General features: G+C 40.6%; 1 protein-coding gene across 4 annotated transcripts in view; it reads right to left on the reverse strand.

Moving 5' to 3' along the window:
* LOC139462010 (rho GTPase-activating protein 18-like) overlaps window positions 1-14,458 on the reverse strand; it is a 62,102-nt gene continuing 47,644 nt past the window's right edge. For all 4 annotated transcript variants that reach the window (XM_071243612.1, XM_071243779.1, XM_071243542.1 and 1 more), the window contains 10 exons: window positions 13,467-13,558; window positions 12,162-12,239; window positions 11,485-11,644; window positions 10,194-10,276; window positions 8,959-9,171; window positions 8,085-8,150; window positions 7,425-7,490; window positions 6,758-6,912; window positions 5,556-5,671; window positions 1-3,398 (listed from right to left, as the gene is read on the reverse strand). In XM_071243612.1, coding sequence (XP_071099713.1) covers window positions 3,307-3,398; window positions 5,556-5,671; window positions 6,758-6,912; window positions 7,425-7,490; window positions 8,085-8,150; window positions 8,959-9,171; window positions 10,194-10,276; window positions 11,485-11,644; window positions 12,162-12,239; window positions 13,467-13,558 — 1,121 coding nt within the window. In that variant the 3' untranslated portion in view covers window positions 1-3,306. The remainder of the gene's footprint in view (window positions 3,399-5,555; window positions 5,672-6,757; window positions 6,913-7,424; window positions 7,491-8,084; window positions 8,151-8,958; window positions 9,172-10,193; window positions 10,277-11,484; window positions 11,645-12,161; window positions 12,240-13,466; window positions 13,559-14,458) is intronic.

Raw genomic sequence — 14,458 nt, forward strand, 5'->3', positions numbered from 1 at the left:
GAGGGTGACTGTCAAAAGGGGTTTGGTGACTGGAGAGAGTGGAGGGTGACTGGAGAGGGGAGGGTGAGGGTGACTGTGGACAGGGGTGGGTGAGGGTGACTGTTGAGAGAGGAGGGTGACTGTTGAGTGAGTGAGCAACTGTGGAGAGGGGAGGTGACTGTGGAGAGGTGAGGGTTACTGTCGAGAGGTGAGGGTGACTGACAAGAGCGGAGGGTGGGATTGGGATGTTCTGGTGAAGGACAAGGGTGGATTGTGTGTGTAGGGGAGGTATTGTGAAGAAGACAAGATGACACATAGATGAGGGAGATGGCCATTTAGTTACAGTACCAGCATCCCCATACTACTACTACTACTAGATAGCACCCAAACTACACTGTGGCTCCCTGCTAGTCAAACAAACATCCATCTAAGCATCCAAATACACACTCTCCTTTAATATTGCTACTCGGGTCCTTACAAGTAAAACACTTACACATTGTGTAACACACATACACTATATTGCATGACATACAAACTGTGCAGAACAGATACAATTCATAACAAACAGATACACTGTGTAACACACAAACAAGCATACCATGTGTTAAAAGTGAGTTTTACCTGGGTACCAAACTGAACCAAGCCACATCTACCCCAGTAAGGGATGTGTGTATGTACACCTTGGGTACACCTCCCTCACAGACTACTGACCATGTTACAGGTCACAGCATCAGCAGTGTTCCCAGACACGACACAAGTTACCGGTAGTCCAGCTTTAAGTTTAATCCAGACCCATACCTCATTTTACCTATTACTTGGTTTACAAATTAATTTTTAAAAACATACAGTCGGTAGTCAAAATAAAATATAAACTGAAAAAAACCCAGAAAAATATGGTCAGTCGTGAAGAGTCATGTTATTTCTCTGTTGACCTTTTTAAGTTTCCATTACTGAAATTAGTTTGAATTTGCAAGAAGAAAAAAACATAGTTGATATTTGTGATATTTTGGCCAGCAGATTAGTATTGAGTTAAGAGTGGATTCACAATCATCAACGTCATCACTCCAAAATAACAAAAATAATGAACCGAATAGCTATAAAACTGATGATGCAGTGCCTTGTCAAGTACTGGTAAGTGTTTAGCACAAAATAATTAATCATTCAATCTTCTAAATCTTCTAAACGGTGATCGACCATTTGGTCCCTTAACTGGTAGTTTTTCCCAAATACATAACCCATGTGCTGATCGCAGATGAACTGCTTGCATGCAAACACTTGCACTTGTATCTCCACTTCAGCATGATCCAGACAGTGATAGGCACTCTGCTCTATGCTGCTTTAATACTATCAACTACTACCATTACCGGTACTCCTGAACCTGTAGTCGGAGATACAGGCCTACCCTACCAGCTAGAACAGCGATACAGAGGCAGAGAGTCATACAGACATACTTGCATATATCACACCTTGCATCTGCATCTTCTCACAGTTACATACCATTCACAATGTTTTCAGAAGTAAAATACATTCTTTGTTTGATAGGCATTACTTAGAAGTTGACAGATGACAAGGTAGACACAATTTTATGGATAACAACATATACATTCATCAAATATTTCTTATTTTTTCCTCAAAATAAGAATTTGCCTGGCCTCTTATGAGAGGATATACATGTTATTAATCTAGGATGATGTTAAAATAACTTTCAGCATTTCCACCTTGAACACAAGATGACAGACAGTCATTAAGGAAGGTACCCTATGTGGAAACAGTGCCATCTGGTTCCAACATTGCTTCCTATAACCTTATTGAACTGCTGGATAGAAATGACAAGAATGAATCTATATTACATAAGAAGAAAAATCTCACAAAACTTAAGTCACAAAGTGATTTCCCCTTAGTAGTTCACAGCTTTGTATACACTATGTGCCAACATCACCAATGAACACAAAAGGCCGCTTGTGGGGTAGTCGCTATTGTACGGACGGGACTCAACCTAAAAAAAGTACGAGAATCTGTACTTTACTAAGAAAGAGTTATCCCAAATATAACATTTGTTACAGTCGCTATTGTTATTGCTTTAACATCAGTGTTCGCACCAAGTTCATGCACGGGGTAGAACTGACTATACTTGTGTGAGTTATACATGGCTTCATGCCACTAGCAAACCTACAATAGACAAATGTCACCACTACACCACATCACAGCCCCATGAATTCATGAGTGAGTGAGTTGAGTTTAACGCCGCTTTTGGCAATATTCCAGCAATATGACGGCGGGGAGAGAAGAAATGGGTTTCACACACTGTACCCCATATGGGGAATCAAACCTAGGGCCTCAGCATGATGAAAGAACATTTTAACATCAGGCTACCCCTCCACCTCTATGAATTCATGGGTCATGGGGGAAGGTAGTGTGTGCAAACCTGAGAACTACTGACGCTGTAAATGATTATCGCCTGCCCCTTGTCCTAATCCGGTACAGATCGCTATCTAACACTGACTTTGAACTAACCTGCCTTCGAGCAAGGCCAAAACAAAACAGATCAGACAAGATTCAGGCTTTCAAAATATTTGGCTTCAAATGAAAAAATATTTTGTCGATTCGATGAGCAACAATTCTTTTCAATATTGGATATTATACACATCAATTTTTGTACAATCCATTGTATAAGATATTGCTGTTTTCTTGCTTAACATAAACAATATATTTGTATATAAATCTCAACATATGTTACAAGTGTTAACAACATGCCAATCAGTGATGATAATTTGTCACAAGTGAAGTATTGGACTCACAGTGGTGTTGGACACTGTTTGTTGCATGATGAGTGTCTGCTACAGAGGTGTCATGGTGGAGGATGTTTCCTCAGGCATAATCCGTCCAGCCCTCATCAGAGAGCATACATACAACCAGTGCACACTTCAAACAAGACTAGCACCTCAATAACAGTCCGTGGATTTTGTCTTGGACACCTTTCATCACTCCGATATAAACAGTCCGTGGATTTTGTCTTGGACACCTTCCATCACTCCGATATAACACCTGTTGGAAATAGGTCCATCGCTAACACACTGCTCTTTGTAAACAGAGGAACTTATCCTGTTAGTGACCTTTACCTTCCCTCATCCAACCTTGACCTTCCATCACTTGTCCTTGACCCTTCCATCATCAGCCCTTGACATTATGAAGTTATGTTTCTTAAAATTACAGAAGTCACCGACAGTTGATTTATAAGATGACTTAAGCTTCATCCAACTGGCCTTGACACTGTGAATACAGCTTTTAGTTCAAGTCTTCTATAAAATGTTCTAGAACTGACTTGAGTTATCTATGGTGCACTTTAATAACCCATTCTGCATGTGGGTTGATCCGCAAGAGGCTCATCATCCGAGTGTGGGGATCGAGACAACGTTCACCTGGCAACAAGAAAAGATCTCCTCACTTCATGCACCATGGCTGTCTAGCTTGCTTCCTGTCAGGTCTTTGAAAGGCATTTAGAAGTGATACACATAAGGAAGAAAATATATGGATGTCAACTTCTTTATTATTTTATTCTTTGCTATGTCCATTCTTTCACCTATCAGTGCTAATTTAGCCCAGTGTCCATTACCAATTACTCATCTATGATACTTAAGTGTTGGCTTCTATTGTCTATTGCTAATCACCTAACAGCGCCAATCATCTGTTGGCTTCCCTTGTTAGCTTCTACTCTTTGTTATTTTCCACCTTTTGTTATCTTATTAATTGGGTTGTCCTTACATGTACATGTATATGCTCTCTGCCTCGTGGCATTCATTCACCTGATGAAGGAGCAGTTTAATGATAATTCTATCTATTTTAGCTATAATTGTGAAAAGAACTTGTATGTACAGTTGAACTCCACTGTTCTAAAGTCGGGGACGTGGTGGTGGGGTGTGTGTGTGTGGTGGGATGGGGTGGGGGGTGGGGGGTAGGGGTGTGGGGGGTAGGGGTGGTGGTGGTGGTGTCCAGGGGGTTTGGAAACCACCACCACCATTTTGAAAACCAAATGTGTAATGTGTGTTGTAGGCAGTAAAACTGATCGAGAGAGGATTGGGATATTTTAGACCCCTCCCTTTTAAACATGCTGGATTTGGCCATGCTCTTACTATATTTATCACTATTTTAGTGTCGATACTGGATGTGTTGTATTCCTCCATACATAGTCTCAAAATTTAAAAATAACTGAAATGTACCCTCATTAGTCAAACTAAAATTTGGTTAACTTGGTTAAAATTTGTATCAAGTAACTGTTCATTGGTGTGAGTAGAAGCTGCCATCATTAGGTGACTTGACATGTTCTCAATGAAACAACACCTGGTCTTCTATAATGTGCACCACGCACCATCACGTGATTGCACTGTGATGACAAAGAGCAAAATGGGTGAAACAAACCAAGAGGATGTTTGCTTTCTGTTACTGGATGTGTCAATCTCTGCCCCCCGGGAGTTCAAGGCAACAGAGTTCAACTGTACTGGAAAATGTTCTTTGCATTTTCACAGAAAGAGAAGAAACATCAGTCAATCTTTCCTTTATGTATGTGTAAAGCAGTGCAGAGTAGTTTCCTACGTGCTGCTACCTTGCCTGTCTGCCTTCATCAGGTAACTGGGGGCGCCACGATTCGCTGTGCAGAGTTGCATCCCTTGGGTACGCCAGAAACCTATGATTGTGGGTTCGAATCCCGGTTCACCCTGATTATGTTTCTAGGTTTGTCAGCACCTAAGGTTTGTCTAAGACCTGCATCACTTCAGGCTTTCCTCCAACATTAAGCTGACACGCCGTGATATAACTGGAATACTGTAATCGGCGTTAAACACAACTCACTCATCAGGCAACTCATATTCTTATCAGAGCTGCCTCAACTAAGTATACCATTAGTGTCTTACTGCCCCAACCATGTCCTAAGAGGTATACCATATTCTTACCAATATCTGTATACTGTTCAGATAAATGGTGTATAAAAACCTTATCAGTGATGCCCCAACATCACACAGAAGATGATATTTTCTCATATATCACAACAGTGATAGCGTGAAGAGTATATACTGTATATCTCTGTGTATAAGGCAAGTTTTTCATACCTACAATTAGGGGCTTTCAAGGGGGGGCATCTTATACACAGAGTTGAAGAGTTTTGATGGGTTTTTTTCCTAACAAAAAGACATTACTGTGAGCATGTAAAAGTGGAAATACCATGTCAACAAATACGTACTGATCATGTAATTACACTGTCTGGTTATAAAAAGTGTTCATTGTATATATCTGGACTTATGTTTCCAATCTAATGGAGAATATGCACACCTTTTAAAACATGACTTGCCGGTTTAACTAATATGAGCTTAAAATCACATGAATTAAAATACTAATGTTAGGATATTTACAGTAGTAATCTGGTCGCAACTGATTTTTCAAACACATGACAAATTGGGACATTTTAAGAAAAGATGTATTTCATTACTGATTACATTTCAACATAATGTACATTTTATACCATGCCAACCAGGTATATCAAAGTCCTACTGATTCAGCCCCAACCATGTATACCGAAGTCTTACCTATATTGCCTCCAACCTCAAATAGGTATGCATTGTCATCTGCAAACTGTGCATTGTCTGGGTTGCGAAAACTCATGCTGTGCAATGCATGACTGTGATGCTCTCGTGATGAGAAGCTGCAACAGCAAGCCACATAATTATCATTTTGCATACAAGCCACTAAACTATCATCAATCTGAGGGGGGCACAGATGGCCCAGTCGTCTAAGGCTCCGTGATTCGCTGTGCAGAGTTGCATCCCTTGGGCACGCCAGAAACCTTTGATTGTGGGTTCGAATCTCGGTTCGCCCCGATTATGTTTCAAGGTTTGTCAGCACTATACCCGTGCTCGTGGGTTTCACCAAAGTGGTAAATGTCTGAGACCTGCATCACTTCGAGCTTTCCTCCCACATTAAGCTGACACGCCGTGATATAACTGGAAAACTGTTAAAAGCGGCGTTAAACCAAACTCACTCGTTCACTCACTCACTCTTCACACACCTGCCACTTCATTGATGCCTTCATGATTCTCACAAATCACAATTCAGTATAACAATGTTATATTTATTAGATCTTTTTGTTTGAATTTCGAACCATTTGAAATGGCCACAGTGTTTGTTTGTTTGTTTGTTTGTTGTTTAACGCCACACTCAGCAATATTCCAGCTATATGGCGGCGGTATGTAAATAATTGAGTCTGGACCAGACAATGCAGTGATTGACATCATGAGCATTGATCCACGCAATTGGGATACGATGACATGTATCAACCAAGTCAGCGAGCCTGACCACCCGATCCCGTTAGTTGCCTCCTACAAGAAGCATAGTCGCCTTTTATGGCAAGTATGGGTTGCTGAAGACCTTTTCTAGCCCGGATCCTCACAGGTCTAAATGGCCACAGTGAATATTATGATGAATAATGATGAGCTTATAGAACCGTGTATGCCCTTGCACAATGGTGATACAAATGATAATTAGCTAACTGACATTTTGAGTTAAAGGAAGTCATCAATCCACACCCAAAGGCTGGAAGCTCTGAAGTAACATGTGACCTGAAAATTCCCTTTTCTGCACTGGTGCAGAAATACCAATAATGATACACATAGAAAAGCACAGTGATGCTAAATATAGCATGATAATGTGATACAAACCATAATTTTTGTATTTTAGTTAACAAACTGAACCTATGATCCAATTATTCTGAGCAATCAGCTTGTGTACAGACCTCTCCCCCAGCCCCCCACTCGGGTGTGGCCCTGCGATGCGGCGAAACTTGGCCACAATGTCCCTGGCTGTGGTCAGTTCATCCAGCTTCATCCTGGTGGAGAGTTTGGTGAGGTGCGGCGCCTTCACCAGGATCACCCCCTCTGCTAGGTCCGCCTGAGGGCAAACACAGGCATGTGTAACTACAGCAGGGACGGAGATACCACAAAAAAAGTCCCTACACTAACTAATCACTCCCATCAGAACTGAAAGTATGATAATTCTCAAAACATTTGTTTACAGATAAATTATAATAGATTTCAACAAACTTGGCTTGTGTGCCACATTCCGAACATAGGCAACAGACAATAGGGCAAAGTCCCTCTTTAGGTAAAAGGAGTGAGTATTGTTTTACACCGCAAATTTCCAGAAATATCACAGCAGGGGATACCAGTAATGGGCTTCACACTCGTACCCGAGGGGAATTGAACCTGGGCTATCGGCGTGATGAGCGAACACTTTAACCACTGGGCTAGTACACAGCCCTCTTAAGGTAAAGTGTATTGGACAACAGACTGCTTCACACCACATTGTAAAGTAACCTTCAGAACATAACAGGCATGTCAGTTGCTGAATCAGCTATTAAATTAATGTGAGGGAAATACTGTCAACTGTGCAGCCACTCTCACCTCTGATACAGGCGCTGACCTTCTGTAAGCTTCACTCTTGTCCTTTCGAGATCGGAATCCTCTTTTCTGCAGACAGAGAACACAGAAGATACTACATATATGTCCTCATCATGGAAACTGTCCCTCTATTGCCCTCATATAATCTCAGTAGGGCATGATGCACTCATGTGGTCTCATCACTCTTTGACAGTGATTCATTAAAGCATGCTCATGATATAGTCAGAATCAAACAATGGACTGCTTTCAGAATTTAAGAGAGTCATAGTTACTCCCGCCGTTTACCTGCGCTTGACTGAATTTCTTCACTTTGACATTCAGAGCACTGGCCAAATCACATTGCGTCAGCACCAGGTTGCGGCCATCACAATGCTTTTTAATTAGACAGTCGGATTCCCCTGGTCCGTGCCAGTTCTGAGGTGGCCGTTAATTGCCAGACGATGCGGGAACCCCGAAGGATAACCCGCAAGCTAAATTGGTCCACGAGGCGGTCGAGGCAGCGGTCTGGGCATAGCCCCGAAAGGCTTCGCCCAGCCCACACCTTTTCCACGCCCGCTTCCCGCCTAAGCCCGGATGAATTATGGAAAGGATTTTGTTGCTTAAATTGACATACATACTTACATATTTATAATACTGTTTTAATGTATGATATTATTTCCTTACCCTATTTTTCCGCAAAATATCGGCCTCGTTTTGAATCCTCAATTGTCTGACAAAGGATGGGGGCACCTGCAAAAAGTGACACAATACAGGGACGTAGAACACCATGGCGGCTCCCTCATCTGCCAGATTGTCTAAGTCTTGGCAGAAATGTACAACACCATTGTCACATGAAGTCATGCCCCAGATTACCTGTGATGCCATCTTGTCTGGTATGTTATTGTCGTTCTCTCTTGTTCCTTCCATACCCTGATCCTCATTAGACGTTCATGGTCCATGTACACAGTAGGATATGTAGAATATTTTCAACATTTTTATTGGCTGCCAGATTGCTTACCTGATATTTAATTGGTCCATTGACATAAGCATTAGATTAGAGGAACAAATGTTTTAATCTAGACTCTTGACCATATTATACAATACTCCAACATTGTTACAATATATCTGTCAGTGAGTGAGTGAGTTCGGTTTTACGCCGCTTTTAGCAATATTCCAGCAATATAACGGCGGGGGCTTCACACATTGTACCTATTTCGGAACCTGGGTCTTCGGCGTGACGAGCGAACGCTTTAATCACTAGGCTACCCGACCGCCCCAGCAATGCTACTACGTGATGTCACTTTTCCATTGTGACATCATAAGGGAATGTTGCCTCCCCTGTACACTGGTAGTATTTCCTAACAACTCTTGAAAAAATATGTGCGGGGTTTATATTTTCTTGCGCCTTGATGCAACCTTTAAATTTTAAGATGGTCTAATATATTAACTGGATTTTCCTATAATTTTTTCCTATAATTTGATGCTTCCGATAGATATAAGGTAATAAGTAATCGTGATGTGTTAGACATATTTCCCTGACTCTACAGAAGCGGCTTACCGTCCACAGTTCCTCCTGGTAGTGGATCAACATCTTCACGATACTTGATGTTCCGTGTGCTTTGCTCAGCTCCTTCTGTTCTATGCTCAGTGACTTGTTACGTGTAGCTGGTCCCAGGAACAAGTTGGGGGCCATTATCATTGCAACATTGCTCAATGACATCTTGTTGTCTTTACTGGAGGATACAATCTTACGCAGAAATCTTAATAAAACCTGAAAAGACAATATTCAATCCAACAACACAAGAGATTATTATACTTTAAAATAGAGCCACTAGGCTCTGTAGCTCACCTGAACTATGAGACTGAGTGAGTTGTGTTCAGTAATCCAGCTATATCACAGCATGTCAGCTAAACGTGGGAGGAAAGTCCAAAGTGATGCAGGACATTTACCACTTTGGTGAAACCCATGAGCATGGGTATGGTGCTGACAAACCTAGAAACACATTTGGGTGAACCAGGATTGGAAGACACGATCATGGCATGGCCCAAGGGATGCAACTCTGCACAACCACCTGTGCCCCCTCTGAATTATGAAGAAACAATGGCATCCACCTATAAAGTCAGGAATTCGGTAAGCAGTTTCTGTAGAGCTACCAAGCTGGAATCATTCAAAGTAGTTGTTTCATTTCCAAAATATGCCAATAATCATATCACGTTATTCCACATGCCCATACTTGCAGCATTTCTAATTTCATCATGATACATGCAGAAATGACTGAGTGAGTGAGTGAGTGAGTGAGTGAGTGAGTGAGTATGGTTTTATGCCTCTTTTAGCAATATTCCAGCAATATCACGACGGGGGACACCAGAAATGGGCCTCACACATTGTACCCATGTCGGGAATCGAACCCGGGTCTTGGGCGTGATGAGCGAAATCTTTAACCACTAGGCTCCCCGACCGCCCCGTCTAAGTAATAGACAGAAATGACATTTTCAATATGTCATGTGTTATGGTAGCCATTTCACTCATCCTCTGGCTATGTGCATGTTCAAGATGATTCGTACCATGACTACCCCCGGCTATATGAATGTTTATCTTACGTTCAATTGTGGATTTTGATTGGCAGAGCCCCATTCTATTATTTTCAATGTACCCTGCTAACATGTAAGGTACATTTGTTATTGTTGGGCTCAGGGAACATAAGCTATCACCGAGGGTACATCAACCAATGTATCCTTTAAGACCGATGGACTATTTGTAAGGTACAAGATATTGTCTGTGCGGTGACTGACCCTGAGAGTTTCCCGATGTTCATCAGGCAGGAGCAGCACCAGAAGGTTGAGGCACTTCAGTTGTTCCAGCACTGTCTTGATCGCTGTAACACAATCACAGATGGTAAGAGTTGGGTTTAAGCTGTTTTTAACAGTATTCCAGTTATATCACGGCGTGTCAGCTTAATGTGGGGGGAAAGCCCTAAGTGATGCAAGTCTCTGACTTTTACCACTTCGGTGAAACCCACGAGCACGGGTATGGTGCTGACAAACCTAGAAACATCATCGGGGCGAACCGGGGTTCGAACCCACAATCATAGGTTTCTGGCGTGCCCAAGGGATGCAACTCTGCTCAGTGAATCACGGCGCCTTAGACGACTGGGCCACCTGTGCCCCCTCACATACTGTAATAACATCAACACAATTACTCTGTAACAGTAAACACATGAACACAATCACATGCTGTAACAACAGTCACACACGGTAACCATGGTAACAACACGACAGTCTCAATCTGTACCAAACCAACCACACACTTTAACAGTCAATTACTAACAACACAAACGCTCTATGTAACAACATGATCACGCTCTGTAACAACACAACTACACACTTCAGCAACAGACACACTGTAACATAAACACAATCACTCCGTCACATACTGTACACACCACGATCACACTGCCACAACATATCACACATTGTAACAATAATAATAGTCATGCATTGTAACAAGTTTTTACTAACAACACTGTTATAATACATGATTGGATCTATAACAAAATTAGTGACGGTAAATGATAGGGCTATAACAACACTGTCATAGTACATGTTGGGCTATAACAACACTAGTCATAGTACATGATTGGACCATAACAACACTAGTGATAGTAAATGATAGGGCTATAACAACACTGTCATAGTACATGATTGGGCTATAACAACACTGCCATAGTACATGATTGGGCAATAACAACACTAGTCATAGTACATGATTGGACCATAACAACACTTGTGAAAGTAAATGATAGGGTAGTAACAACACTTTCATAGTACATGATTGGGCTATAACAACACTAGTGATAGTAAATGATAGGGAAGTAACAGCCCTGTCATAGTACATGATTGGGCTATCACAACATTGTCATAGCACATGATTGATCTATAACAACACTAGTCATAGTACATGATAGGGCTATAACAACACTAGTCATAGTACATGATTGGGCTATAACAACACTAGTCATAGTACACAAAGTTGACCATTTGATTTATGCTGCACCAGCTATTACCCCTAATGCACAACACTCACACTTGACTTGTGGAAAGGCATCGATGTAGTCGTATGTCAACAGAGGTATTGGTAGATCTCGGATGAACTGCTTCATGAGAGCTGCAGCATCGTTGGGCCAAACATCTTTCCAGTGGAAGTTTCCCAAATAAAACTTCTCTTCTAATTCATGCCGTAAGTGCTAGAAATACATTCCATAACACATGTAGACTTGCAAGAAATTGTTAAAGCATTATGAGAAACCTCCTACATTTGTCTGGTATGATGAATTTAAAAAGTCCTGTTATTCTATTCAACTAGAGACAGTTTTGACAGGTGCAACCAAAATTACAAAATACTGATCAATATTTAACAGGTACTTACTACTGTAAAAAACATTATACCCTGCTTGAAATAACATTGCATCATTGATTTTAAACTCATTTACATATTCAAGACTTTCCCAAGCACTGCATTAATTTTCAGTTCAAATCCATAGGTATCAAATGCCTTGTACATAAATCTAGAGGTATCAAATGCCTTGCACATGTTATAAACCCCAAAGATACTGTTAACTGGGTTAGCTAATATGGTAAGTATAACAAACTCATTTTAAATATTTAATTTCAGTCGGGGAAATACTTTATCTAAAGGAGAAACAGGGAGAGCAGTTGCAGTGGGGAGAGACTGACTTAGGGAGTATCAACCCTACAATATACCTTCACTCTTGATACAGCTCCTGGCACTCGAAGGATACCCTCCGTTCTCAGGCCTTCCTTTTCTAGAAATCGGATCAACTGAAAGGCAACAAGAATTACCTTGTAGACACAATTTATGGATAACAACTTCTTTAATACTGTCAAAAACGACGTTTCGGTATAGATCCTTATAGTACTGTTAATCCTCCACCTACTATATATATTCTGTACTAAGTCCCTCATTCAGTCTTGCTTGACAACGGTATAAGGATCTGTACCGAAAAGTCGCTTTTTACAGTATTAAAGAAGTTGTTATCTATAAATTGTGTCTACCTTGTCATCCGTCAACTTCTAAGTAATGCCTATCAAACAATTTAAAAAGAATTACCTACATACATCATTAATCAGGAGAGACACATGCAGTTTCAATATAGAGCCAGGCTGTCAGAAGATTTAACCAAGAGAAATTGAATTTGGAATCAAACATGTCATAATCGGATATAGGAAAGTATCAAATTACAAGGTCTGTTGAAACTATAAACATACACTTTTAGCAAGTTTTTATCATGTTTTCTTTCCAATATAGAAACACATACTCTGAATATTGTAGACAAGCATGTTGTGACCAAGTAAGGACAAGATATATGGATGAACAACTTCTTTATTACAATTAGGAGAGACGTGACGGTGTAGGTTCTGACACCTTTATAAAGCAAGGTGTAACGTCGCTCCTAATTGTAATAAAGAAGTTGTTCATCCATATATCTTATCCTTACCTTGTACTCCAACTTCTAAATGCCTATCAAAGAAGTTATGTTGTGACCAGTAAATGTATACATCTTATCTATAATTATTTGGAAAGACATCAGTTTCTGAAAGTGACACAGCAATGAAATCAACTGCTTCATTAATTATGGTTATTGTGATTTGAAACCTCTTGACCAATCAGAATGAGTTATTTTCAAAGTCACTATTTTCTGGCTGTGAGACAGGTTTGACTGAGAACCTTACAATGAACCTTAAACCTTACATGCACTACTGACAAACAAACAGTGATGTATAGAAAAGTTAACTTATTTGTCATTTGTCATGTATTTAACAATATACTAATTCTAAATCAGTTTTTATCCCAGCTAATAACAAAAAGCAAATCCCCAGATAAACAGTTTAGGGATTTCACACAGAGAAATACAGAACTGGCACTACCTGATGTCTGGGACTTCACTCATCAAATACCAGAGGAACAAAGAACAAATGTTCTTTAGAATAAGAATGAGGAGACATGGTTTGTTTTGTAAGACAGAACACAGACCCAGTTAAACCCACCTCCTGAAATATAAGTGGTATTTTGACATTGGGAGCTCTCCGCTGGTCATTCTCTAACAGGATGTGGATTGGGACGCCAAACAAGCCATGTTCTGTAACAACAATCATATTCTGTACAACAGACATAAAAGAATCTAGTTATCCGTCTGGCCAGTCACTGCCTTGTAAAACTGTTTGTTGGTTTGTTGTTTAACGCCCCACTCAGCAATATTCCAGCTATATGACGGCGGTCTGTAAATAATCGAGTCTGGACCAGACAATACAGTGATTGACATCATGAGCATCGATCCACGCAATTGGGATATGATGACATGCATCAACCAAGTCAGTGAGCCTGACCACACGCTCCCGTTAGTCACCTCTTGCGACAAGCATAGTCACCTTTTAAGGTAAGCATGGGTTGCTTAAGACCTATTCTGACCCAGATCTTCACAAGTCAAGTTGTAAAAGCATTACAGGTCAGTTAGCCGAGCTGAACGGATGTCATGACGTGATGTCACTTAATTGTTACGTCATAACTGATCCTGCTATTTTCACGCCATATGAACTACAGAGAAAGTCTGATTGTGGTCGTAAAATACATGTAATTGTCAGAGAAATAGATTTTACTGAAATTATGTTTTTGTGAAAACCTGGCAAACATGGGATATTTTCAAAACCGGTGTCCTTTTTTAGAATGTTAATGTAAATTTCCAAACATCTTTCACTTTATAATTTATAATATGTATGCGCAGACAAGACATTTTTTATAACATATCACAGTTTCCTAGTGAACTTCAATTGACAGCTCTCTAGTAGCAGCTGTTACCGACCGCAATGCTACTTTTGACATATAAGTTGTAGAGTATTCTCCTTTTAGTTGTTTACATCTTGTGTGATACAGTTTCCCGCAATATCCAAAGTATACATTATCTCATTACGTCATATGATGACGTCATATATCCGTGAGTAAACTAGGATGGCTTCCTTCCATGTTCTGTTGTGTTTGGCAT

This window comes from Haliotis cracherodii, unplaced genomic scaffold, assembly GCF_022045235.1.
Source record: "Haliotis cracherodii isolate W230 unplaced genomic scaffold, xgHalCrac1.p SCAF_1, whole genome shotgun sequence".
In the NCBI taxonomy this organism is placed as follows: Eukaryota; Metazoa; Mollusca; class Gastropoda; order Lepetellida; family Haliotidae; genus Haliotis; species Haliotis cracherodii.